General features: G+C 43.5%; 1 protein-coding gene across 1 annotated transcript in view; it reads left to right on the top strand.

Annotated features, from left to right (window-relative positions):
- Positions 1-23,635, top strand: part of LOC144669560 (thyrotroph embryonic factor-like) — a 32,995-nt gene extending 9,360 nt beyond the window's left edge. The window contains exons 2-4 of the mRNA XM_078532048.1: positions 9,924-10,235; positions 12,123-12,346; positions 14,878-23,635. Of these exons, the coding sequence (XP_078388174.1) occupies positions 9,924-10,235; positions 12,123-12,346; positions 14,878-15,081 (740 nt within the window). The 3' untranslated portion in view covers positions 15,082-23,635. The remainder of the gene's footprint in view (positions 1-9,923; positions 10,236-12,122; positions 12,347-14,877) is intronic.
- Positions 23,636-26,864: the final 3,229 nt, after the last annotated feature.

Here is a 26,864-nt window from a genome sequence, read left to right as displayed (position 1 = left end):
GTAGTGAGAGTGGAATATTGATTCTGCACTGCGAAAGCAACACAGCCTCATGGCCTGTATTAACTTAATTTACTCCATACCCTAGAGCTGAACTGAAGGCAGGTATTTTATACTGTGGGCTGGGTGTGGTGTAGGTAAGCTCGTTGCAAACTCTTCTTTCCCTTCAGACATGTCCTGTCTGTGAAATACCAGAAGCATGGCGGTTAGTGGTTGAATCTACCACCCAGTGTAACACTAACCAGGAAAATTCCGGGTTTCATCTTGATCTTTAGCTGATCTCAACTGGAGAGTCTGTAAAGCTGCTGATTCTCAAAGCAGTGTTGCAATGGAAATAATAGAGCAGCATATCAGATTTTACAGTAATTTGCTACTGGCTTTCAGCTTAGTGCATTGTTCATGCAAATCTAACACATTAAAGTACTCGTATCAGCAATTATTATTCTTTAAATAATTTACCATCATATCAAGAAAGCAGAACAAACAGCACTTCATCCATTGATTGAGAGCTGGTCCTGTTTCTGGCTGGGACGGAGATTACCCCTGACAAAAAGTCAGTACTCCAGGGAATTCAGGGCCAGCGTGATCTCCTGGACTAGTTTTGACCGCCATTGTGGGATGGGTCGGAGAGGAATTTCCTGACACTTTTTCTTTGGCCCTCTTTCTCACACACTGCCCCCCTACCCCCCCCCCCCCCCAAACCTAATTGGCCTAGGTTTTTTATCTTTTTGCTGCTTCCGTGTGGTGTAGAGGAGTGTGTATATCATGAATCGTAATTAGGTGGGTCAGATTGACTGGACGAGAAGATCTCATCCCGTCTGTCATTGTTTGTGTTGGACCAGACTATCCTCAGTGTGATTACACTCAGATGCTGGTCTTGATATCCGAACACACTGTGAAAGCAGCTATAACAGTTACTTATCTACAGCCAATATTATATGACAGAATATATGGCTTTAGGTGGGCCCTTATTTCGGCATACCATGGTCCAATCTTGTCCAATACAAATTGCTGTTTTAACAACAGGATTCCATGTATTGGTGAGCAATGTCAGATGGGAAGCAACCCTCTGAGCCCTCCAGCCTGCCGCGCATAATTGTGATACGTCGTCTATCACAATATATAAACTATCCACCCCACCTGAAACCAAGTGCTCTCCTAGGGAAGGCCAGAAACCCAATTTTAGTTTTTAAATGAACAGACCAATTCAGGGGAGAAAATTTGTCTGTCATTCCATTGCGCTTCCCTGAGCCCCTCATTGCGATTGAAGACAGCTGCCTGACAAATGCAGTAAAGCATTCACTGATCAAGGGGAAAAAACACTTGTGCACTCTGCTTTTCATTATAGTACTTACTAACTGTTGCACAAAGAGGCTAGAGTTCACATGCCTATGCTGTGAGAATATTGAGACCAAACATTCATGTATGGTTCATTTTTTTTTTTTAATCCTTTTGCGATATGTGGTCTAGGCCAGCATTTAGTGCCCATCCCTAATTGCCCTTGAGAAGGTGGTGATGAGCTGCCTTGAACCGCGGAAGTCCATGTGGTGTAGGTACACCCACACTGCTGTTAGGGAAGGAGTTCCAGGATTTTGATCCAACAACAGTGAAGGAACGGCGATATATTTCCAAGTCAGGGTGGTGTGTGGCTTGGAGGGGAATTTGCAGGCGGTCGTGTGACCACGCATCTGCTGTCCTTGTCCTTCTAGATGGTAGAAGTCACTGGTTTGGAAGGTGTTGCCGTAGGAGCCTTGGTGAGTTGCTGCAGTGCATCTTGTAGATGGTACACAACTGCTGCTACTCTGTGTCAGTGGTGGAGAGAGTGAACATTGAAGGTGGTGCATTGGGTGCCAGTCAAGTGGGCTGCTTTGTCCTGTATGGTGTCAAGCTTCTTGAGTGTTGTTGGAGCTGCGCTTATCCAGGCAAGTGGAGAGTATTCCATCACACTCCTGACTTATGCCTTGTAGATGGTGGACAGGCTTTGGGAAGTCAGGAAATGAGTTACTCTGCACTCTTACTAATTAGAATTGCAATTAACCACATCTCAACTGCCAACTGTCTTTATGTGGCTAACATCTAGAATCATAGAATGATTATAGCACAGAAGGAGACCGCTGGGGCCATTATGTCTATGCTGGCCTTCTGCAGGAGCAGTTCACCCAGTGCCACTCCCCTGCCTTTTCCCTGTAGCCCTGCACATTTTTTTTGAGATAAAGATCCAATTCTCTTGTGAATGCCTTGATTTGAATCTGTTTTTACCACACACTCAGGCAGTTTTCCAGATCCTAACCACTCGCTCCTCATGTCGCCTTTGCTTCTTTTGCCAATTTCCTTAAATCTGCGCCTCTCTCCTTCCACCACCGGGAACAGTTTCACCCTATCTACTCTGTACAGACCCCTCATGACTTTGAATACCTCTATCAAATCTCCTGTCAACCTTCTCCTCCAAGGACAACAGTGCCAGCTTCTGCAATCCATCTACGTAACTGAAGTTCCTCATCCTTGGAGCCAGGTCCAGTTCAATACTGCCCTGGTCACATTGCCTACCTCCTTACCTGAAGACTATCCTGAGACTTAGTCACTATGTGCAACTGCACAGGAAATCAACTAGCAACATTAAACCTGCTATGTCACCATTCAGAGTCCTGACTTGATAAGGAGTGCCAAAACGGGTCCACTCTCAATGATGCTAAAATGTAACATTTATTTAAAAGTAATTTCCAGTTTCTCAAAGCATTTGGGAAAGGCACCAATTATGGTGTAACACTAAAGCCATGGAGCCTAATTCATTCCTGACTCCTGCTTTCAGCTGTGATGAGATTGCGCATTCCTGTTCAGTTGTTAGCTGTTAGGCTTGTGGGAGTGGAGAAACTCAGGCCAAGGTTCTTGCTGTGGATTGCTTTCCAATGATCCTTGAAGCCTGCTGACCAAAAAAGTGAGATAGTCAAGGTTGATCAGCAGCTGTGGAGCTAAAGCCAATGCCCTCAACATAGGAGAGGAGGCACTTCTGTTGTGGAATATAATCTCAGAATAAGGGATCAGCCATTTAACTGAGATGAGGAGAAACTTCTTCATTTGAAATCTTTGGAAATTCTCCACCCTGGCGAGCTGTCAATGCTCAGTCATTGAGTATATTCTAGATAAGGATCGATGGAATTTTGGTTACTAAGGGAATTGAGGGATTTGGGAATAGTACGGAAAGCTGGGTTTGAGGTAGAAGGTCAGCGATGACATTGGGTTGTGGGACAGACTACAAATGGCCAACTCTTGCCCCTATCTCTTATGTTATACTCTAGCGGCAGTTGCTATGAAGACCACGAGAAACAGAAACAGCAGTCAGTGGTTTGACTGGTCGACTGTTTGGGGTTTTAAGTTTCACTGTTCGTTCACGAGCAGTGCAGCTCATCTTATTTACCTTTTGCTACAGGTTGCTGTTGGATCAATTTACCCCTAGCCATTCAAGGTAGACAAAGAGCTGGCAGCAAGTGTTGTCTTCAGCATTACCATCTTTTTGCCAAGTCAAAGGCAGAGATTGGGATAGGATGGGATTGTAGCTCCAGTTTCTTTTGTGAACTTTGCTTTGGTGAAAGTTCGTGGCAGGGTAGGGGGTGGGAGGTGCTGGAATGGGGAGAAGCCGCAGAACAAGCTACCAGGGTAAGTAGAGGAAAAAATAAATTACTTGTAAGAATCTCGGGTTTATATTTCAGAAGCCCCTGAACAGCCTGCTCCCGAGACAGGATTGTCTAGAAGTCTCTGTCCCACCCACAGATTGTGCCTTTCACCATGAGGCCATGTGGCAGTGAGGAGAAATGCTAAGTCTGAGCACAATTAGCAGCTTCAGTTCTTGGTCTCCACTAAGACATTAAGCAGATTTGGACACACATAACTCATAACACTTCACTTCAGTAATGTAAATAGATTGGAGAGGTTGGGACTGTTTCTCTTATAGAAGAGATAGATGGTTGAGAGGAGATTTAATAGAGGTGCTTAAAATCATGAGGGGCCTGAACAGAGTAGATGAGGAGAAACTGTTCCTGTTGGTGGAAGGATTGAGAACAAGAGAGAATAATTTGGAGGTAATTGGCAAAAGAAGCAATGGAGACGTGAGGAGAAACTTTTTCACGCGGTGAGTGGTTAAGATCTGGAATGCACTGCCCAAGAACGTGGAGGCAGCTTCAATTGAGGCATTCAAAGGGAATTGGATTATTATCTGAAAAGGAAGAATGTGCAGGGTTATGGAGAGAAAGTGGGGGAATGGTGCAAAGTGCATTGCTCATTCAGAGAGCCAGCACAGATGTGATGGGCTGAATGGCTTCCTGTGCTATAATAATTCTGTGAACTGCTTTGTTTCTGATTGGGGAGAGGCAGCAGCTCCTTACACAAATGTACAGAATTGGTGGCAAGGGGAGTAGCAGCTGGTCTATCAGACCTGCCACACACCTCACGATGGCTGGATCATTGTCACTGAAGACTCCCACAGCACCCCACAGCCATGTAATCTCCTGGGAGAGGCAAAAATCAACCCCAGGCTAGAAGGGAAAAAATAGTGTGGACAATTGCTCTCCACCCCCCTCAGGTGATCGAAACCAGCCTCTGGGACCACATGGGTCAAGTGTTACCTACGTAATCTTACCTTCTATGTGATGTGATCTCGGCCCCAGTCAGGAATCAGCCCAGCTCTCTCTTGAAGGCAGAGCCAGCAACTGACAACACATTCCAGAGGCTCTCAACCCTTTGGGATCAGAAGAACTACCCCAACATCTAATCTATTCCTACTGTGGCCTAGGAAAAATCAAGAGGTTGAGGGACAAGACAAGGCTGCAGACAATCCTGAGCAGCTGCTTCTGAGGTTCCCTTGACCTCAAACTGGGTGGGTCACATGAGCTAGTCTTCCTCAGAGAGCAGGACCATGCTCCACTCAAAATCAAGGATTTCAAATGCATGCTTATGAGCCAATATTGTTGTCTTGGCCTGTTGTGATGCCCTGGGGACATTCCTGGGTTACTTGCACCTTGATCTGTTCCTATCTGGCCAATGGTGTAGGTGTGGAATCCACCAGGGTTCATGCTCTTGATCACTGTTCTTGCTTTTTAGTTGATGTCCTCCGTAGCCAAATAGCTTGCTAACTTTCGCTGTATAGTCCTGCATGGGCAGAATGGAAGAATTGAAAAGGAGAGGAGAATGATAATCTGCCAGTAAATAAAATACTTGTATTGTCCCTGCTCCTTCCCGATCTGTAAAGATCTTGTTGAGGACTATGTTGAATTTAGCTTTGAATTTTCAGGTAGCTTCCAGCTGTCCACCATTGAAGTACATATCAATAATGGCTAATTAGGTGAATTTGGGCATTCATTGCTGCCTGTGAAACTACCCCAGTGAAGGATTAAATGGCTTTAGGAAAGAAGGGGTGAAAACTGGGCAGGGGGCAAAGGGAAAGTACAGTAACTGTTTAATCAGCGTCAATGTGACACTGAAAGATTTCTTACTCTGTGGCTTAGTCTGACTGGGTTAGGATATTACATACGAACATATGAATTAGGAGCAGGAGTAGGCCACTCGGCCCTTTGAGCCTGCTCCACCGTTCAATAAGATCATGGTTGATCTGTTTGTAACCTCCTGCCTACCCCCGATAACCTTCACCCACTTGTTTATCAAAAATCTATCTACATCTGCCTTGAAAATATTCAAAGACTCTGCTCCCACTACTTTTTGAGGAAGGGAGTTCCAAAGACTCACCAATCTCAGAGAAAAAATTTTGCCTCGTCTCTGTCTTAAAAGGGCAACCCCTTATTTTTAAACAGTAACCCCTAGTTCTAGATTCTCCCACAAGAGGAAACCTCCTCTCCACATCGACCCTGTCAAGACCCCTCAGGATCTTATACGTTTCAATCAAGTCACCTCTTACTCTACTAAACTCCAGCAGATACAAGCCTAACCTGTCCAATCTTTACTCATAAGATAACCTGCCCGTTCCTGGTATTGGTTTAGTAAAGCTTCTCTGAACTGCTTCTAATGTACTTACATCCTTCCTTAAATAAGGAAACCAATATTGTACACAATATTCCAGATGTGGTCTCACCAGTGTCCTGTACAACTGAAGCATAACCTCCCTACTTTTATATTCAATTCCCCTCATAATAAATGATAACATTCTATTAGCTTTCCTAATTATTTACTGTGCCTACATATTAGCCTTCTGCGATTCATGCACTAGAACATGCAAGTCCCACTGCATCTCAGCTCTGCAATCTCTCACCATTTAGATAATGTGCTTCTTTTTTATTCTTCCTGCCACAATGGACAGTTTCACATTTTCCCACATTATAATCCATTTGCCAGACCTTTGCCCACCCGGTTAACCTAGCTATGTCCCCTTGTAGCCTCATTATGTCCTCTTCACAACTTACTTTCCTACCTATCTTTGTATCATTCGCAAATTTAGCAACCGTACCTTCTGTCTCTTCAGCCAAGTCATTTATATAAATTGTAAAAAAGTTGAGGTCCCAGCACTGATCCTTGTGGCACGCCACTCGTTACATTCCACCAACCAGAAAAAGGCCCATTTATTGCTACCCTCTGTTTCCTGTTAGCTAGCCAATCTTCTATCCATGTCAATATGTTACCCCCTACACCATGAGTTTTTATTTTCCACAATAACCTTTGATGTGGCACCTTATCAAATGCTTTCTGGAAACCTAAGTACAATATATCCACCGGTTCCCCTTTATCCACAGCACATGCAACTCCTTCAAAGAACTCCAATAAATTGGTTAAACACAATTTTATTAGCCATTTCTTTTAGACCCTAGGATGAAGTCCATCAGGACCTGGGGATTTGTCAGCCCGCGAGTCCAACTATTTGCTAAGTACCACTTCCCTGGTGACTGTAATTTTTCTGAGTTCCTCCCTCCCTTCCAATTCCTGACTTACAGCTATTTCTGGGATGTTACTTGTATCTTCTGTAGTGAAGATCGATGCAAAATACCTGTTCAATTCAACTGCTATCTCTTTATTTTCCATTGTTAACTCCCCAGACTTACTTTTTATAGGACCAGCTCACTGTTAACTTTTCTTATTGAAGTATCTATAGAAATTCTTACTATCTGTCCTTACATTTCTAGCTAGCTTTCTCTCGTATTCTAACTTTTCCCTCCTTATTAATCTTTGTCATTCTTTACTGTACCTCATATTCTGCCCAGTCTTTTGACCTGCCACCAGTCTTTGTGTATTTATAGCTTTTACTTTAAGTTTGATACTGTCTTTAACTTTTAGTTAACCATGGATGGTGGGCCCTCCCTTTGAAATTTTTCTTTCTCATTGGAATGTATCTATTCTGTGTATTCTGAAATAAGCCTTTGATATGTCTGCCACTGCATCTCTATTGGCCTATCCCTTAACCTCATTTGCCAGTTCACTTTAGCTAGCTCTGCTTTCATTCCCACATAATTGCCCTTATTTAAGTTTAAAATACATGTTTTGGACCCACTCTTCTCTTCCTCGAACTGAATGTAAAATTCAATCATCATATGATCACTGCTACCCAGGTAGCCTCCCCGAAATCCATAGGTCCACCATTGGCGGCCATGCCTTCAGCTGCTGAGGTCCTAGGCTCTGGAACCTCCTCCCTAACCCTCTCCGCCTGTCTCTCTTTCCTCCTTTTAAGATGCTCCTTAAAATCTACCTCTTCGATCAAGTTTTTTGGTCACCTCACCTAATATGTGGGCACAGTATCAAATTGATGACGTTTTTGTGAAGCACCTTGGGATGATTTATTACTTTAAATACACGATATAAATGCACGTAGTTGTTGTACTGTCTCTACGCTCCTGGGTAATTGCCGGTATTGTTCAATGTGTGTACTATGGGATTTTAAAATATTAAATGTACTACAAAATCCCCAATACATTTTAAATGCATTTCAGTTGGAGTAGCACCTCACCATGTTTCCCCACATGTTGGAAGAACTGTGGAGGCAGAGAGAGGTTGGGGGACAGCCATTTCTGAGTTTCCCATAATCTCAAACTGGGTAGGTCACATAAGCTAGTCTTCCTCAAAGAGCAGGGCCATGCTCTGCTCATTCTGTATTTCAAAAGCAAGATTTTCAAATACATGCTTGTGCCTGTTGTGAGCCAGTATTGTTGTTTTGTCCTGTTGTGATCCCCTGGAAACATTCCTGTGTTCCTCGCACCTTGATCCATTCCTATCTGGCCAATCCACCAGGGTTCATGCTGCTGGTCACTATTCAGTGACTCTTGCTATTTAGTCGATGCCCTCCATTGCCAAATAGCTTGCTAACTCTCGGTGCCGAGGTCTGCACGGGCAGAATGGCCAGTTAGACAAAGTACTGCAGGAAAGCCATGCTTTGGGAACGGTTTCTCTCCTCAGAGCTTGCGACTGAGAGGGGGAGGGGAAGTATTGGTGGTCGAGAGAACATCAAGCCGCTATGTATAAATTAGGATATTTTCTTCTAAACACTCAACATCTGTTTGTACTTTGAGGTATTCGGCTAAATGGAAAGGGGCAGCTGCATAGGAAAAAACATCACAGAGGCAGTAACTTCATTTTTTAATTTGGAGCATATTTCCTCCTCACCAACTGAATTTTATTTTGTCTTTTCAAATTCTTCTACTTGACCTATCCTTAATAAAAAAGGGGTGTCGGCCTTTGTTAAAATGCTTCTCTACCACAAAACTGAAGTACTCCAGCAATTTGCAGCCTCTACCCCCATTCCCACTGAACTATTCAATACTGACCTCTTCTTGAGTCTATATTTAGTTAATTAGCACACGTGAGATAGGAACAGGCCATTCAGCCCTTCAAGACTGCTTTGCCATTCAATAAGTTGTGACTGATCTACTACCCACCCTATCCTCATATCCCTTAATTCCCTTGGTATCTGCTGGACCCTGACTTTGAATATACACAATGACTGACTGAGCATCCACAGCTCTATGGGGTAGAGAATTTCAAAGGTTCAGAACCCTACAAGTGAGGATATCTCTTGCTCCTAAATGGCCAACCCACTTATATTGATATCTAGTTCTAGACCTGCACCACCCACCCTGCCAGGAGAAGCATCCTCCCAGCATCAAGCCTGTCAAGCCCTATAAGAATTTTTAAAATTTCCGTGTGGCTCCATAACAAACAGTCAGACCTGTATAACAAAAACAAAAATACCTGGAAAAACTCAGCAGGTCTGACAGCACCTGCGGAGAGGAATGCTGTCAGACCTGCTGAGTTTTTCCAGGTATTTTTGTTTTTGTTATGGATTTCCAGCATCCGCAGTTTTTTGCATTTCAAGAGGGTTTCAGGTTGTGAATGGCCAGAATGGAGATGGTTGAGTAATTCCGGCATCAGTTACGTCTGGAGACCATAATAACCACCTCCAACTCATTGGCGTCAGTGTATATACTGTAATGAGAAAATGTGGGGAGGTTGGGAGCTGATGAAATTAGCTGCAGCTGCCCTGGTGGTCTGAGGTACTGTGCCGTATACAGATTGGCAAAAAGCTGGAATTGCACTGATATTAGCCATGGCAGCATTTTGGGAATACTACAGTAGATGGACTAAACTGTTGTTAAAGAATGGATTGCTGCTAGCTGGGGAGGCATGAGAGATGGGTTTGTGCATGTGCCTAAGGCAACACTTGAGGATAGGATTGGATGTGACAGTGATGCTTCATGTGGTCAAATAGCCTCCAGACACTGCCAAGACCTGTTACTGGACAAGGTGCTACAGGGCCCTTGGTGTTGCAGGAATAGAGATCAAAATGGACAAGTAAATTGCAAATGTTAATTATTTGATCTAAATGTTTTTTACTAACAGAAAATTAGACTTTACAATAGTTACACTTTTCTTGCAAGAGTGAAACATTGTGTGTCTGTTAACAATGTGAAAAGAAAACCTGTTTTAAATTTATTCTTTAGGAAAGGACGAGGACAAAGAGAAGAATGTGGATGAAGCAGCCAGCAGCACCACAGCAGCATCTGCCTCCCTCATGCCAACCATCTGGGATAAGACTATTCCCTATGATGGCGAGACCTTCCACCTCGAATACATGGATCTGGATGAATTCCTGTTGGAAAATGGCATTCCAGATAGCTCGAGCCAGTTCGAGCTACATGAAGAACTGCAAGATGGCCTCTTGCCAGTGGTGGAGCTGGAAGAGAAGGCATTGTCTCCTACTCTGCCATCTCCTGTTTCTAGAAGCGTGACATATTCTGAAATGGACAGTGATGGTGGGTCCTGACTGAACGGGACCCTTTTGATATTTTCCTTTTTCATAGCTTAGTCTCGGTGATGTATCTCCAGGCTTGGGTCTGAATTATAAAATCTTTGCAGTACAGAAGGAGGCCATGTGGCCCATTGAGTTTACACTGGCTCTCTGAAGGACCATTCTACTGAGTCCCGCTCCCCTGCCTTGTCCCAGTAACCCTGCACATTCTCTCTTTTCAGGTAGCAATCCAATTCCCTTTTGAATACCTCAATCGAACCTGCCTCCACCACCCTTTCAGGAAGTTTGTTCCAGACTCCAACCACCCTCTGGGTGAAAAAATTTTCCTCACATCACTTTTACTCCTTTTGCCAATTATTTTGAATCTGTGCCCTCTACTTCTTGATGGTCTTTTGAAAGTGAACAATTTCTCACTATTTACCCTGCCCATACCCCTCACGATCTTGAATACCTCTATGAAGTTTACTTTCAGCCGCCTTTTCTCCAAGGAAAACAGTCCCATCTCTCCAATCTATCCTCACAGCTACAGTTCTTCATCCCTGGAGTCATTGTTTTGAAAATCCTCTGGACTCTCCCCAATGCCTTCACACCCTTCCTCAAGTATGGGGCCCAGAACTGGACGCAGTACTCCAGATAAGGCCTAACTAGTGTCTTGTACAAATTCAACATGACCTCCTTACTAAGATAATAGCAAAATACTGTGATGCTGGAAATCTGAAATAAAAAAAAGAAAATGCTGGAAAAACTCAGCTAGACCGGCATGCTGCCAGATGCTCTATGGAAAGAAAAACAGAGTTAACGTTTCGAATCTGTATGGCTCTTCTTCACAGCTCTTGCTGTGGGTCGAGAGACATGCAGGCCAGACACGGTAAGGATGGCAGATTTCCTTCCCTAAAAGGCATTAGTGAACCAGATGGGTTTTTATGACAATGATTTCGTAGTCATCACTGTGGCGGGATTCGAACCCAGGCCCCCAGATTTGGATTACTAGTCCAGTGACAATATCACAATGCCACCACCTCCCCCTCCACACACACACACACACACACACCCCTGCCCGGCATTGCCCTCTTGATTAAATTCGCCCAAGCTTGCAGATCAGGAGTGGCTATTTGTTGAGGGCCAGTCAGCATTTGTGGAACCAGGGGAAGGAAAGAAAGGGGCGGGGTGGAAGATGAGAGGAGTGTCACCCAGTGTTCACTGTAGATTATGATGTTCAGATAACATCACCTTTAGCAATGACCCTAATCCATCTTGTTTTTGCTGTTGACTGTTTTATCCCCTGAATCAATAACTATAAATCTTCAATACAGAGGGTGACATTTATAAATGTATTTTAAAAGCCCTTCCCCTTCCCCACAAGCCACCAGCCAGCCACAAACTGATCTGTCTCTGTATTGCATCCACTTAGATGCCACAGAATAAAAAATGGCTTTCTGTGTTTGCCTTCCCCCCCCCTTTAAGGGCAATGCTTCCTTCAATGAAACCCTGGCTGATTTGGTTTGGTTTCCCTCATCATAGTGGATTGATGCTGTGGCTAATCGCAAAAAATTGTATTAAAATGAGATCAATATGAATCAACTGAGCAGGGTGCTAACAAACAGAACCATTTTAAAATTATGAGCCTCTTATCACTAACTGAGGAAGTAGTTGTGTTTCTTTCAGTTAAGCCTCGTGATGTGCATGAGCAGACATGGGTGGTGTTGTAATGAGTTGCTTTTCATTACCTACCCTGTTTTCTGGGTGTTTGTTTAAGATTACTCCAATGTAAAATGAGAGAGGACCAAATAATTTATAACCTTCTCGCAACACGCACCTGTTTTGCTTTGTGGTTTAAAGGGTGTTTTAGTTTTATATAATGGATCTGTTCCTGTGCTCTCTCACATTCTAGAAGCGGATGCGAGGAAGTCTGAACGGACCACTCCAAACTCTGTTGACTCGGAGGCGGATGATATTCTGGTGAACTTTGAACCAGACCCTTCTGACCTGGCATTGTCCAGCGTTCCTGGGGGAGAGCTCTTCAATCCTCGGAAGCACAGGTTCAGTGATGAAGAGCTCAAACCACAGCCCATGATTAAAAAAGCAAGAAAGGTCTACGTTCCAGATGAGAAAAAGGTACCTGTCCACCAACCTCTCTGCTGCCCACCTTTAAAATGAAACTCCGCAGAGCTTGCATTCTGCTGCTCTTGTTCCAGACCCATCACTTCATTTTTCACAAGTTGATTCCTGGAAGCCAAAGGCCCTTAAGCCCTATGATCCAGAGCAGAACACTGCTTTGTGATGGCGGAGCAAGTTTGTTCAGTTGGTAGCTGAGACAAGCAGACTCTAGGTTTGACCACTGCTGGTGTGCGGAGTTATTTGATCTTAGTTGGGAAGAATGTATGGATGCTATTGTTGACCTCAGTGCCTCTGGGCCAACAAGAGGATAATGAGCTAGAGAGCTGCTGCTGCTATTCGGCTACCCCCCAACATTCTATGGGAATTGGTTGCAGATGAGATCAGGCCCAGTGTAAGGCCAATATAGTTTAATAACCTGCCCATACTAAATGTCTTGAAGGCATGCGTGAAGAATGGTCCCTCTGGTGAGCTACTGGAGTGTTGCAAGCACCTATGAAGCAGTACTTTCAGGAGATGAAGGGGGGAAAATTGGAAGGGGGAAACTCTGAAATCGGCAGTGCAGTCTGTTCCATTTTTGAGTGATAGAATGACACAGCACAGAAGGAGGCCACTTGGCCCATCATGCCTTCATGCCATCAGCTCCTTGAAAAAGCTATCCATTTAGTGTCTCTTCCCAGGCCTTTTCCTAAAGTCCTGCATTGATCACACGGACTCCACTCCAGAGACTTGAGCACACAATCTAGGCTATTGCTTTTGCACAGGGACTGAGTACTGCAGTGTCAGAGGTGTTGTCATTCGGATGAGGTGTCGACTGCCTGTTTGGATGCCTCAAGGGACCCAGGGCATTAATCAAAGGGATTTATTCCAGTGCTCGGCCAACACCAGATTGATTCATCGTTCATCTCATTCTGCTTGTGAGATCTTGATGTGCATATGTTGTTTTGTTGACAAATCCAGGAACTAAGATTGCACTTCCAAAATAATTTGACTATGAGCAACTTTGGAACAATGTGATCAAATCTTTGTGTCTCCATCCATCTTCCTCATGCTGTCTTGATCTCGCTTGCTCTCATAATATATATCTACACCTCTCTATCTATTGGACAGGATCATTACTCTGATAAATTCTTTGAAAACCTTAATGGTTTTGGTCACTAATGCCTCAAAGACACTGTGAGGAGTGGGGGAGTTTTCTTTTCTTACACATGTACACTCATAAACAGATTTTGGGCTCATATATTCTTGAAAGTCCCAGCCTCCTACTCAACTGAACCACCTGGTTCAAAACGGAACTGGGGGCAGCCTACTTGAATCCTGTATCATTCTGACCACTGTCATAATGTGAGACTGGAAGGGAATGCTTAATTTGCGAGTCTTCGGCAACTACACATGCACTTCAGTTCACCCTCATTGATCACTGGGCACTTGGCCTGGATGTACACCCCTGATGTAAGGGTCATGGAGGCTGGGGGATGAGTGCAGAGCAGTAGCGAATAAAAGTTTCAAAATTGAAGATGGGTTTGGCATCAAAATCTGCTGTAACATGCAGATAATAGCACCTTTTTCCATCTGTTGGCTCTGTATTTCCCCAATCTGCCTAACCTGTTAATGCTACTGACACTCTAACAAAGTTTTGGTGCACGTACCGGCAGTTTACCAGTACCTTGCCCAGATGGCTATTTGATAGTTCAGAACTTGAGTGTTGCTGAAAAAAGAGACATGTCAGAACTTTTTGTCTTGCACTCATCAGATGCAAACTCCTGATGAGTTCAAGATGAAAAGCTTTGACATGTCTCTTTCTTTCAGCAATACAGATGGCCATTCTTCTGTGTGTGAGCCTAAGGAGTGAGTGTTTACAGGTTGGATGACCAGAGAGGAACTCTAACAGCTGGACACCTTCCACATGCTTCCTAGTGGCCCTTGCCCACTAACAATCGAGAGCATTTTCCATAGTCTCCTTCCTTCCCAGAACAGGGACACTTGGGATGAGCTGCAATCAAAAATTGAGAAGCTCTAAACAGTCCTGGAACTGATTCTGGGATTTTGCTCTCTGGAGAAGCAGTTGAGAGGCTACCATTGTCCTTGTGCCTTGAGGTTGGTAAAGGGAGAAGAAGTATCAGCTAGAGTTCTTGTTCTTGGTTTGTTATCCAGCGACCACCACTCTCCCCACTGGAAATTATGCATGTGTTCTGAGGTGCCCTTTTATGTTTTTTTTTTAAACACGCTTTTATATTTATTTACGGTGTTACTTATTAAAAGCATATACATCCTAACTGAACAACCGCAGTTTCTGTCTGTGTCTATTTATACCTAAGTGTCCCTTCTGAAAGAAGCACCACTGATATACTGTAAAACCTGCTGGTACAGCCTTGTGGATTTGGCACAAGTGGACACGTGGTTGAAATGCTGGTGGTTAACCAGAGGGAGTTGGCGCTTCTTAACAGAGGGAGAATATTTTTTGTTTAAATTTACAAAAATGGCCTGGATGTAGTGTCACCCTGTAACATTAATATGCTTTTGTTTTTAAGGACGATCGATACTGGGCAAGGCGTAAGAAGAACAACGTGGCAGCGAAGCGTTCTCGAGATGCCCGGAGACTGAAGGAGAATCAGATCACAGTGCGAGCAGCCTTCCTGGAGAAGGAAAACTCTGCCCTGAGGCTGGAGGTGGTTGAACTGCGCAAGGAGGTGGCACGGTACAAAAACATCATTTCCAAATACCGAGCCCTGTAAGAGATCTTCAGCTCTTGGGAGTCTGAGGGGGAGTGTGATTGTAAAAAAAAATATTCTTCCTAAAGGGACCATTACTTTCAAAAGAGCACAGCTAACTCTTCTTAGTCAACCCCCTCCTCACTCCAAAAGACAAGTTGAATGGCTTTTAAATTGAACAGCCAGGTATATTCATGGCCCTCATTCCCCCCTCCTTTACATTAGTATGAATGAATTGCAATAAATCTTCCTACTCTTTTTGGATGAATATCAGGGCCTGGTTGTTCAAATAGACAGTAAGCACTTAACGGGGATACTAGGGTCTGAATTTTGGAGGAATGAGGTTAAATTGGCCTGGAGCTCCTGTCATTGAAACCAATCCTTTGGAGCACTGAGCTATTCTAATAGACATGTTATTCATGCTCAAGAAGCTTGGCTATGACCTTTCCAATACCTATATCTCAAAAAAACTGGAATGAGCCCTTTCAAAGGAGGAAATAAGAATATCATAGGAGTTGGCTTCTTGAGCCTGCTCTGCCATTCCATAAGATCATGGCTGATCTTCTACGTCAACTCCACATTCCTGCCCTATTCCCCAATTCCCTTAGTGTCCAGAAATCTCTTTTGTGACTGATGGACTATGGCTCAATGTGATCAGTTTACTTCATCCTGGCCAGGATGATGCTATTTTACTTTCTCCCCTTCCTATGTTTGGGCCTTCCCCAAGCTGTGTAAAGGATGTATGGAACCAGGTCACCACCAATGCAGTTCTGAAACAAACACACGAGAAGCTCTTGAACAGGAGCCTCTCCTCTGTAGCACGAGCTTTCTTCTTCTTGCTCTGGCACTTTTTTCTTTACGTACTTTGCACTAATAATGGGCCTCAAACCCCCTCCAGCTAAACGACTGGTGAAAAAGCCTCTTCAGAAAGATGAAGCACTGGGGCAGATTGAGATCTTTCTATAAACAAGCCAGAGAGCTGAATCAACAGACTCATTGTAGGTTGTACATGTCTTTTAGTTGTTTTTTTCCTTCTAAGACATCAAGTTGTTACACAACCTGTTAACTTTGCTGATTTAGAGGTGTGGGGTAGTTTGGGGGGGTGGTGGTTTGAAATGGAAATTGAACTTACTAACGTATCCAACTGGTTGTGGCACTGACCTTACCTAGTCTCCTTCATTTCAAACGATCCGTGAGACTTGGAATGATTCAGCTAAGATTTTTTTTCTTCCCCTCTGGAATGGACAGAAAGAACCCATTGAGGCAAATGATATAAGCAAGTAGAAACTCAACTTTTAAAAATGTTAGTAATCTGAATGTGTGTTAGTATTTATACTTTCAGTCGCTATTCCTCTGTTTCTTAAACCTCCCCCCATGCCTTTCAGGCTGTGGAGCTTTCAGCGGCTATCAATGTGGGTCAGTATCTAAAACGTCCTGATACCCATTGGGAGTTTCAGCATCGCCTCTTCAAGGCATGTTTTATTTAGTGTATTATTTTAAAGATCATTCCTCTCTGGTTTGAATCCAATTTACTTCTCCCCCCGCCCCTCCTTTTTCACAATTGAAGCCTTAGAAAGTTGATTATTATTGATCCTGTGCAATACCGAAAACACTCAACCTTGCACAAAATGAGATCTCCTTTAATCGTCAAAAAAGGAAAGTAGTCTTTTTTTTTTGACAAGCTAATGGATATTGCTGTGCGTAGGCAGCAAGTTACTGGCGTACTAACTAGGAGCTGTACAATTTTAATTCTGTTTGAGATATCAGTTTTAAACTTGGCTTTTAGATTAAAACAATGCTTGCATTATCCAGTATCAGGATGGAGTTTCTTTCCAATGGTGCTTTTCTTTTTAAAAAAAAAACTTGTTTTCGGCATACTGATCAATCTCCCGTGACCTTGCACAAATAGTCACGACCGGAGTGAATTGGGGTCAGAGAGCAAGGGATAATTACATCAGGGCACAAAGATGTCATTGCAGTTGCTGCTTTTATTCTGTCCTTTCATTGTGTGGATTACAGTGGAAACTGCCTGAGTAAATGTGGCGAATGAGAAGCTGTGTTAAACTAGTACTGAACCTTGGCAAGACCACACTTCGAACATTGTGTACACTTCTGGCCTTCACATTGTAATCATCCAGAGGCACTGAAGAAGGTGCAAGAAAGATTCACAAGGATGATACTGAAGTGAGAGGTTATGCTTAACCAGGAAAGGCTGAACAGGCTGGGGCTCTTTTCTCTAGAAAAGAATAGGCTCCGGAGGCCTTTAAAGTTAGGAAGGGGTTCGATGGGGTCGACGTGGAGAAGATTTTTCCACTTATGGAGGAGTCCAAAATTAAGGGTTATAAATATAAATAAATCCAATCGGGAATTGAGGAGGACAGAGTGGTTAGAATGTGGGACTGGCTATCACAAGGAGTAGTTAGGGTACATAGTATGGAAGGCTTTAAGAGGATGCTAGATAAACTCATGAGGGAGAAAGGAATAGAAGGATTTGCTTTTGTTAGTGTTTAATCCTTCTTTTCGAGAGAGAAGTTTTGCTTTTCTTGTCCACCTTGTTCACCTTCACTGTTTTTGCCTTTTCTTTCATGTTTGATCAGATACCTACCAAAACTCATTCTCACAGCCACGTCTCTTTTCCTCAGCAACTGTCTCCAGCTCCAACTTTGCATGGAACCCAACTGAATTTCCATCCTTCCCGCTTCTGATCCATCCATTATTTCAGATATCCCCAAGATTTTCAGTGTTCAAATAGTCACTTGGTAGCACAGAACTTGGATATGGCTGAAAAGAGAGACCTGCTATTGAAGCTTTTCATCTTGCACTCATCAGGACAGATTTGCAAGAATACAAAATCTCAAAAGGAACAACAATTTATACTGCATGAGAAGAAGGTGCTGAGTGGTTGATAAGTGGGACTCTGGCATTGCCATGGAGAATGTACCAGGGAACAGTTAACTGCCAAGCTTAAATTCACAGCTTGGCAATTAACTGTTCCCTGGTGCATTCTCCATGGCAATGCCTCTATCAATCAGAGTCCCACTTGTCAATCAGTCAGCACCCTCTTCTCATGCAATATAAATTGTTGTTCCCTTTGAGATTTTGTATTCTTGCAAATCTGTCCTGATGAGTGCAAGATGAAAAGCTTCAATAGCACGTCTCTCTTTTCAGCCATATTCATTGTTCCTTGAATCACTGCTGTCACCGCATCCTGAGATGTATTCTCAATGCTATGTGCTGCTACATGCGTGTGGTCGACCCATACTCTCTTCAGCAGCACTGGCTCACTCCATCTCAAAGCTGTCCTTGTCCAATATCATACTTCACCTCATCCAACACTTTAACACAAAACTGTTTTTTCCTTCTTTTTCAGTCATCAAGGATCACAAACTTCAACAGCTCTTGAATGCCAATTCCCCTTTTGATCCTTCTTCCCCTTCATTTTCTTCTAACCCCATCCCTTCTTCCAATCTCACTTTTCGTGTTTTCAAGATCCTTTCTGGCACTAAATGATCACTCCTCAGCAAAGGTCTCCGCTTCCTCCCCTGCCTCAATGAAGTGGGAACTCGCCATAGCACTGGCTTTTCTTCCTTCACATTCCTGCCAACTTCTTGACCAGGAGTTCCCACCCCACTGCCCCCCTGCACAGCAGACTCATTCTTCAGCTTTTGAGATTTCGCCTGGACCCCTCCTCGTACCTCTTACCCTCTCTAGAGCTTTTCATTAGGATCTACCAGCAGGACATTGACCACCTCAATTTCTCTGCTCCCCTCACTTGTTCTAATCTATCTCCCACTGAAATGCAGCACTCCATTTTCTCAGCTCCAACCCTAACTTTGTTATTAAACCTGCTGCCAAGGACAGTGCTGTTGTTATTTGTCAAACCTGGTGGAGACCTGACATCAACTCTGACACTTTCTACTACCTCCCACTGGACAATGACCCCACCTTTGAACATCAAGCCATTGTTTCCAGGACTGGCAGTGACCTCATATGTCCTCTGGAGATCTTCCCTCCACAGCCTTCAACCTCCTAGCACCCGACCCCAAACAACACGCTTCTACCCCCAACATCCACAAACAGGAATGCCCTGGTAGACCCAATAATTCAGCCTACACTTGCCTGGTGGAACTGATTTTCTTTCTATCTCCTCTTTTCATCCCTTGTCCAGTCTCTTCCCACCTTCATCTGTGATTCTTCCAATGCCCTCTGTCACTTGAACAGTTCCCTCATTCTAACAGTCTCCTCTTCAGCATGGATAACCAGTCCATCTACACCTCCCTTCTCCCGCTCTTCCCCCTGCCAAACCGGACAGTCTCAGAGCTCTCCACTTCTTCCTTGAACAGAGTGTTAACAAGTCCCCATCCACCAGTGCTCTCCTCTACCTGGCTGAACTTGTTCTTACATTGAACAATCTCTCCATTAAATCTATTCATGTCTGCCTTGCAGTATTGTTTCGGGAAACTGTATGGGTCCTGTGCCTGCCTTTTTATTGGACTTGTGGAACATTGTGCTCCAGTCCTACTCGGACTCCCCACCACCCACCTTCCTCTTTTTCTGGTACATTTATGACTGCATAAGTGCTGTTTCCTGCTCTTGGCTCAAACTGGAAAATTTTACCACTTTGCTTCCACTTTCCACCTTTCCCTCACCTTCACATGACCTATCTCCAGCTCTTCCTTCCCTTTCTCGACCACTCTATCTCCATTTCGGGGATTAACCATTAACCATTGCTCACCATAAGTTCAGCGATTCTCTCAGCTACCTTCACTACATTTCTTCCCCCCTCCACCTCCTGTAGGGACTGTATACCTTGTGACTAGACACTCAGTCTTCAGGATTCAACACTGAATTCAATTTCTGATCATAGCCACCGCTCCCATTCTTTTCAGACAACATATGTTGGTGATAATTCTGCTTTTCCCACTTACACTTCCCCCAGACCCATCTTTTGTTTCTGTACCTGTCCCATTACCATCTCCTTTTGCCTTGCACCAATTTGTCACTCAGTCTCTCCTGCTTTCCACCCTATCACAGACCCTTCCTGTTCTTCTTTCATCCTTTCTCCTCTCTCCCACCCCTACTTGCTGTCACACCTCTAACTTTTTCCAGGCCTGATGAAAGGCCATCAACCTGAAACATTAACTCTGTTTCTCTCTGCACAGATGCTGCCTGACCTGCTGAGTGTTTACAGCTTTTTCTGTTTTTATTTAGGAGGGGGTGTTGATAGGGTGGGAGGAGGCTCGTGTGGAGCATAAACACTGGCATGGGCCAGTTGGGCCGAATGGCCTAATGCTGTGCTTGAAGTGTTTTATGCACTGCATAAACTACTGGTAGGAAAATGCCTTGGTGTGATTAATTTACATCTGCAGGTTACATATTAAAATTACTACGTTCACATTTATAATAGAAAAGGTTAACTCGTGAGTGCACAGGGAAGATCTTTTTTGCAGAAGGTTTGTGTGGTGCGTACTGGGATGGTCAGGGATTTGATTCTAAATTAAGTGTCTTAATCAGAATAGGAAGAACTTGAATCAATTTTTTTTCCCTCTTTTTTTAAAAAAGGTTTTGCAACTGTGGTCTAAATTAAGCCAACGTGAAATCCGGGTTCAGTCATTACCTTTTGACTTGTTCTTATGCATGTGCGTGTGAGACATTCTCTGCACTAGGGTTGCCAACACTCCAGGATTGCCCTGGAGTCTCCAGGAATTGAAGATTAATCTCTAGGACACTGCTAAGAGCAAAAACCTAGGAGAGAAAAATCACAGGGACATTAAATCAAAATCGTATTTTTTTTATTTCAAATTTTGGAATTGGCGGGGGTTGTTTCACTCATGGCCATGATTAATCCAGTTGGGTAATAGTCTGCTCCCTTACCAGTGGGAGTAGGAACATAATAGACGATGGACCAATGGTGGGAGTGGGGTGATTTGAGGCAGGACGTCAAGTGATGCAGCCTCCAGATTTGCATCTAACCAGACCTGGCAACCGTGCCCCACAGAGAGCACTTGAGAACCCTGCCATACAATTGGTTGCATCACACTCTGACAGGAGTCCCTCTTTGTGGCTGTTTAGATGGTAGGGCATTCATCCTGTCTTGAGAAAGAGGCCAGACTTCCTCTGAAGTGTATATAGAGCTGTAAAACGCTGGGTTTGCACCCAATCGGCGAGCGTGTTGGAAGCTAAATGGTGGCCTGGTGTCAGGTGACAGACTCTTCCTTTGTCAACCATTTTCTGCTGTTGCATCTGTAGTGTTGAGATCCAGGTATCTGTAAATGGGAGGGGGTGGGTGGGCATCCACTCTGGACCTGCTGCTAGCTTTACTGGCCAATGGCAACTATAAACTCGGTGAATTGAATGGCTGGTTTAAGCCATGTGGTTGTATTTAACGTGTTAAAAGGAGAAACGGTGGTCAGGCAATACTCCATCCCTTGCTACAGGTTTTTCTTTGCTCAACTTTTAACAGCTTGCTTTTGAATGAAATGCTGTAAGTTTAAAGAAAAGTATATATCTTGTATATGGAACCTGTGTCCTGCCACTGCCACTGCTATGTAGTTCGATTTTAAATCCTATTATGATAACATATTATGTAAACCTTCAACACTGAAAACATTTTATTTCAGGGATGTTGCAGAACAATCACCATTGGTTCTCTGCCTCTTTGCTATTTAATGTTAAGAGCTTAAATGATGCTTAAAGAGTGCTAATTTTTAAATTTCAAGATTAGCGATGAGAATGGGTTTAAAATATCCTTTTTTTCCCCTCGGGTACCCTGATTGATGCATTGGTTTAGCTGCATCTCAATCACGTAATGTGTTAAGCTCGAGGGTGGTGGTTCTGTTTAGCAGCAGCCTGACCCACACACATTTTCCCCCCTCCCCCCCCAACCATCCCCACCCAAGGGATCAGTGTCAAGAAAGGCTGGACATTGGGTGTACAGGTATCAGTGCTGAGGAGCTACAGCTGGCCTCTGCATGCCTGGGTTAGGAAGAGGGAAAAAATTTGCCAGGCTGTCTCTACCCACTCCTTTTGCCCTCATGATCCCTTGCAAGTGAACTCTGCTGGATTTTGGGTTAGGGCAGTGTCAGTTATGACTTTAATGCCCTCCTAAGGTTGAATAACCTAGTGACCGCTATATAGGCTACTGGACCCTCGACACAAAACAGCAAGCTCCAGAGAAAGGGTTAAGTATGTTCTCAATATCAGGATTGTACATTGGTATATTATTTATGCATCAGGACTATGGGTTTTTGCTGGATTTAACAATATGGCTTAAAGTCGACATGGCCCCCGCAGTAGAAGATGAGTTTAAAATATCCTCCCCAGGTTCTCGTTTCTATTGTGGTTGAGGGGGAGATGAGCAGACAGTAACTAGATACGTCCTGGGCAGCTCATATGCCATTTTGGCTTAGGTGAGTCGCTGGGTATTGGAACTGTTTATTGGAACTGAGCTTTCACTTCTGGGTCCTGGGGTCAGATCCATACTCTTCTCGCTGGCTAAGAAATTAACCCAGTTCTTGAGTGGGTGCTTGTCAGAGCCTCCATTTTATGCTAACAAGTAGAGGCTGCTAGTGAGGGAACTGGCGAGTTAGCACTAAGTCACAATGGCTGGGTCAAGTTGCTTCCCTCTGTGTCAGACTGATTTACAAGCCTTCACTAAGATAAAAGCAAAAAACTGCCGATGCTGGAAATCCAAAACAAAAACAAAAATACCTGGAAAAACTCAGCAGGTCTGACAGCATCTGCGGAGAGGAACATAGTTAATGTTTCGAGTCCGTATGACTCTTCAACAGAACTAAGGAAAAAAGAGGTGAAATATAAGCTGGTTTAAGGGGGGGTGGGACAAGGAGAGCTGGATAGAGGGCCAGTGATAGGTGGAGATAACCAAAAGATGTCATAGACAAAAGGACAAAGAGGTGTTGACGGTGGTGATATTATCTAAGAAATGTGCTAATGGTGATATTAAGGGTAGAAAGCAGGACGAGCAAGGTACAGATAGCCCTAATGGGGGTGGGGTGGGGTGAAGGGATCGAAATAGGCTAAAAGGTGGAGATAAAACAATGGATGGAAATACATTTAAAAATAAAGGAAATAGGTGGGAAAAGAAAAATAAAACTATTTCCATCACTGTTGACACTTGGAAACCATTCATTTCAGACACCCAATTCCCAACTCTTGTGCGACTGACCATAAAAACTCGAGGCTCTGATAAACCATGTCCAAAAGTACTGAGTTCTACTTTGACATTGGGAGATTGGGCTGGGTGGCAAGGCTGTTTGGTTAACTTGCACCCCCTGCTGGTTGTGACAGGTAATGTGAGGCTGTGGTTGCCTTACCCTTCCTGACTTGAGGAAGGTTTGAAGGGAGGGATCCCTGAGGGAGAGGGAAAGTAGTTTCAAGGTCTGGGCTTTTGAAACTGAATCAGATCTGGTGACCAATGTGTATATTTTAAACCCAGTGATCTCTAAAACATTATCTGTATAAAATGTACATTCTAGCTGTTACTAAATGTGTAAAGTTTTAAAAAGTCTATTTTTGATTCTGTTCGTTCTTTGTAGAACAATAAATGATTTTAAAACCTCACTTTGTATTCCTTTGTATAGATACTTATAAAATAATACATATTCACTGGGCTCTCTTTAAATTTTTTATTCATTTACTGGATGTGGGCATTGCTGGCTAGGCCAGCATTTATTGCCCACTCCTAATTGCCCTTGAGAAGGTGGTGGTGAGCTGCCTTCTTGAACCGCTGCAGTCCATGTGGTGTAGGTACACCCACAGTGCTGTTAGGGAGGGAGTTCCAGGATTTTGACCCAGCGACAGTGAAGGAACGGCGATATATTTCCAAGTCAGGATGATGAGTGACTTGAGGCAATTGTGTTCCCGTGTGTCTGTTGGCCTTGGTCTCTTGAGGTGGTAGAGGCTGCATGTTTGCAAGATTCTGTTAAAAGAAACCTTGCATTCATCTGAGCTATTCTGTGACTAGGTGGTGTTCTTCAATCAAAGCAACCTGTAGGTGAGATATCTCTATCATTGTGCTCTCAAAACTGTTTAAGTTTGCTGGCTGCCTAGATTGGAGTCCTCTGTTTAAAGCTGGAAATGTTCCACAGCAATCATTGCTGGTGAAATGCACAGCACCCATGGGCACTGGAAGCTGGCTGGGAAGACCTTCATTCCAATCCTGAAAACCAGGCACAGACAGTTAACTGAGATGTTTACCACATACTTGGCCTTGCGGAAGTGCCAAAATGTCGCTGAGCTTTTAACTGGGCTAGTTTGTGTTGTGTAATGAGTAGGTTTGGTGACATTTTTCTGATTCTTTTTACAATGGCTATGCTAAGTGTTGTCTCGTGGAAACTTCATAGCACAGCCAGAAGAATCTGCTGTTTCCCCTCCTTTTCTCCAGCTGCTACTGACTTGCAGTGCCCCCCCCCCCCCCCCCCCCCCCTTATTCACTCAGGGGCTTTGCTGGTAAGGCCAACATTGATTGCTCATCTCTCTAATTGGCCTGAAAGTGGTGGTGAGCTGCCTTCTTGTTAACTCAGTGATTTGCTCGGCCATTTCAGAGGGCAGTTCAGAATCAGACACATTGCTGTGGGTCTGGAGTCACATGTTGGCCAGACCAGGTAAGGATGGCAGATTTCCTTCCCTAAAGGGGGAGACAGTGGTGTAATGGTAATGTCACTGGACTGGACTAGCAATCCAGAGGCCCTGGCTATTAGCCTGGGGACATGGGTTCAAATCCCACCACAGCAGCTGATGGAATTTAAATTCAATTAATAAAAATCTAGAATTGGAAGCTAGTCTCAGTAATGGTGACCACGAAACTATTGTCGATTGTCATTTTTAAAAAAAACCCACCTGGTTCACTCATGCCCTTTAGGGAAGGAAATCTGCTGCTCTTATCTGGCCTGGCCTACATGGGGACTCCGGATCCACAGCAATGTGGCCGACTCAACCGCTCTCTGCAATGGCTGTGCAAGCCACTTGCTTCAGGAGCAGTTAAGGATGGGCAACAAATGCTGGCGTAAGTGACGCTCACATCCCATGAAAGAATAAATAATAAGAAAAGAAATCAGTAAACCAGGTGGGCTTTGACAGCAACTGATGTTAGTTTCATGGTCACCATTACTGAGACTAGCTTTATATTTTGGATTTTATTAATTGAATTTAAATTCCACCAGCTGTCGTGGGATTTGAACCCATGTCCCCAGAACATTAGCCAGGGCCTCTGGATTACTAGCCCAGTGACCAGTGCCTTTATGGCAGTAAAATGTCCAAAGGGCTTCACAGGAGCATTAGCAAATAAACATTGACACTGAGCCACATGAGAACGATGTTGCACTCCTTTTCCTTCAGCAATTGTTATATTAAGTAACTGTGTAATTGTAATCTTGTGTATGCGTTCTAATTCTTTTCTTTTGTTAATAAATGTTTTAATTTAATTTCTTACTGAAGGCACGACAGTTATATACTGTGTAATAATCATTACTGAACCCTGGGAAAAAGGACTTGCATTTGTATAGCACTGGCCATGACCACTGGGAATCCCAAAGTGCTTTATGCCAAGTGAAGTACATTTTGAAGTGCAATCACTGTTGTAATGTAGGAAACACAGCAGCCAATTTGCACACAGCAAGCTCCCACAAACAGCAATGTGATAATGACCAGATAATTATTTTCTGTGATGTCGATTGAGGGATAAATAGCGGCCAGAACTAGGACTTGTTCTGTGTACAGCTGTTTCAGTATTTCCATTCTGCCTGTATGTATTTGAAACTTGAATCAAGTTGAGGCAGCGCAGAAGATTGTTTGTGTTATAACATGGCAGCTAGTATTTGCCAGGCTGACCAAATCCACAAGGGAAACTTGGCCACGCTATCACAACGGTTTTGAAATTTGTATTTATTACGAGAAGGTTTGTGCACTGAATTCAGTAGTAATGAGTCCACTAACACCTTTAGAGATTTTAGAAATTAAATTAAAACATTTATTAACAAAAGAAAAGAATTAGAACGCATACACAAGATTACAATTACACAGTTACTTAATATAACAATTTCTGAAATTCCTAATTAACCAGACTCCCAACTACACATCCCCTTTAAGGCAGCAGTTCAAAATGGATTTTAAATTTATAGAGCCAATCCAGCAAGGTTACCACAAGCACCCACTCAACAGTTGAATTTCAAAGGCTTTTAACGCAACTTTGGTTACTGGAGCAGCGAACTTCTGCAAAGTGGCCAGAGGCTGTTTCCCCAAGCCTATTTCACACGGTTTACCTTTCAGATCTCACATGGCCACACACACATAGCCTTCCATCCTTCTTTAAATATAGATCCCCTTCTAAGATTTGTAAATCCCATTGTTCCCCCGTGTCTTTGGAAGTTACTTTTCCCATAATATAAAAATCTATCTTGTTATATCATCATGGTCAGCACTTTTGGGAAAAATCAACGTAATAACCTTGGCTTATTTATCTTGTCAATAATAAAAACCTTATCATGTCTCTTTGAAAATCCAACCAGCCTTATCATAAAATGCAAATTTTGTTCACAACCTATCTGCTGACTTTACCCTAGTTCACTCATTAGCATTTCAATTGCCCTTTTACACCTAACTCTTTTCATTAGTCAAACCTTGCAATCTACACGTATCTAATTTAATTAAATCAGCCACACACACAAGCCCACTTATAATATTGCACAATAATACTATGAAAAATATGATCATTTTGTAACATTTGAGGAAAACTTTGTACCTAAACCTGGAGAATTTTTTTTCAAAATATCAACTTTGCCAACTTTATT

The sequence above is a fragment of the Cetorhinus maximus genome, chromosome 29 (assembly GCF_964194155.1).
Source record: "Cetorhinus maximus chromosome 29, sCetMax3.hap1.1, whole genome shotgun sequence".
In the NCBI taxonomy this organism is placed as follows: domain Eukaryota; kingdom Metazoa; phylum Chordata; class Chondrichthyes; order Lamniformes; family Cetorhinidae; genus Cetorhinus; species Cetorhinus maximus.
The sequence above is the reverse complement of the archived record's forward strand: the minus strand, read 5'-3'. Positions and strand labels throughout refer to the sequence as shown.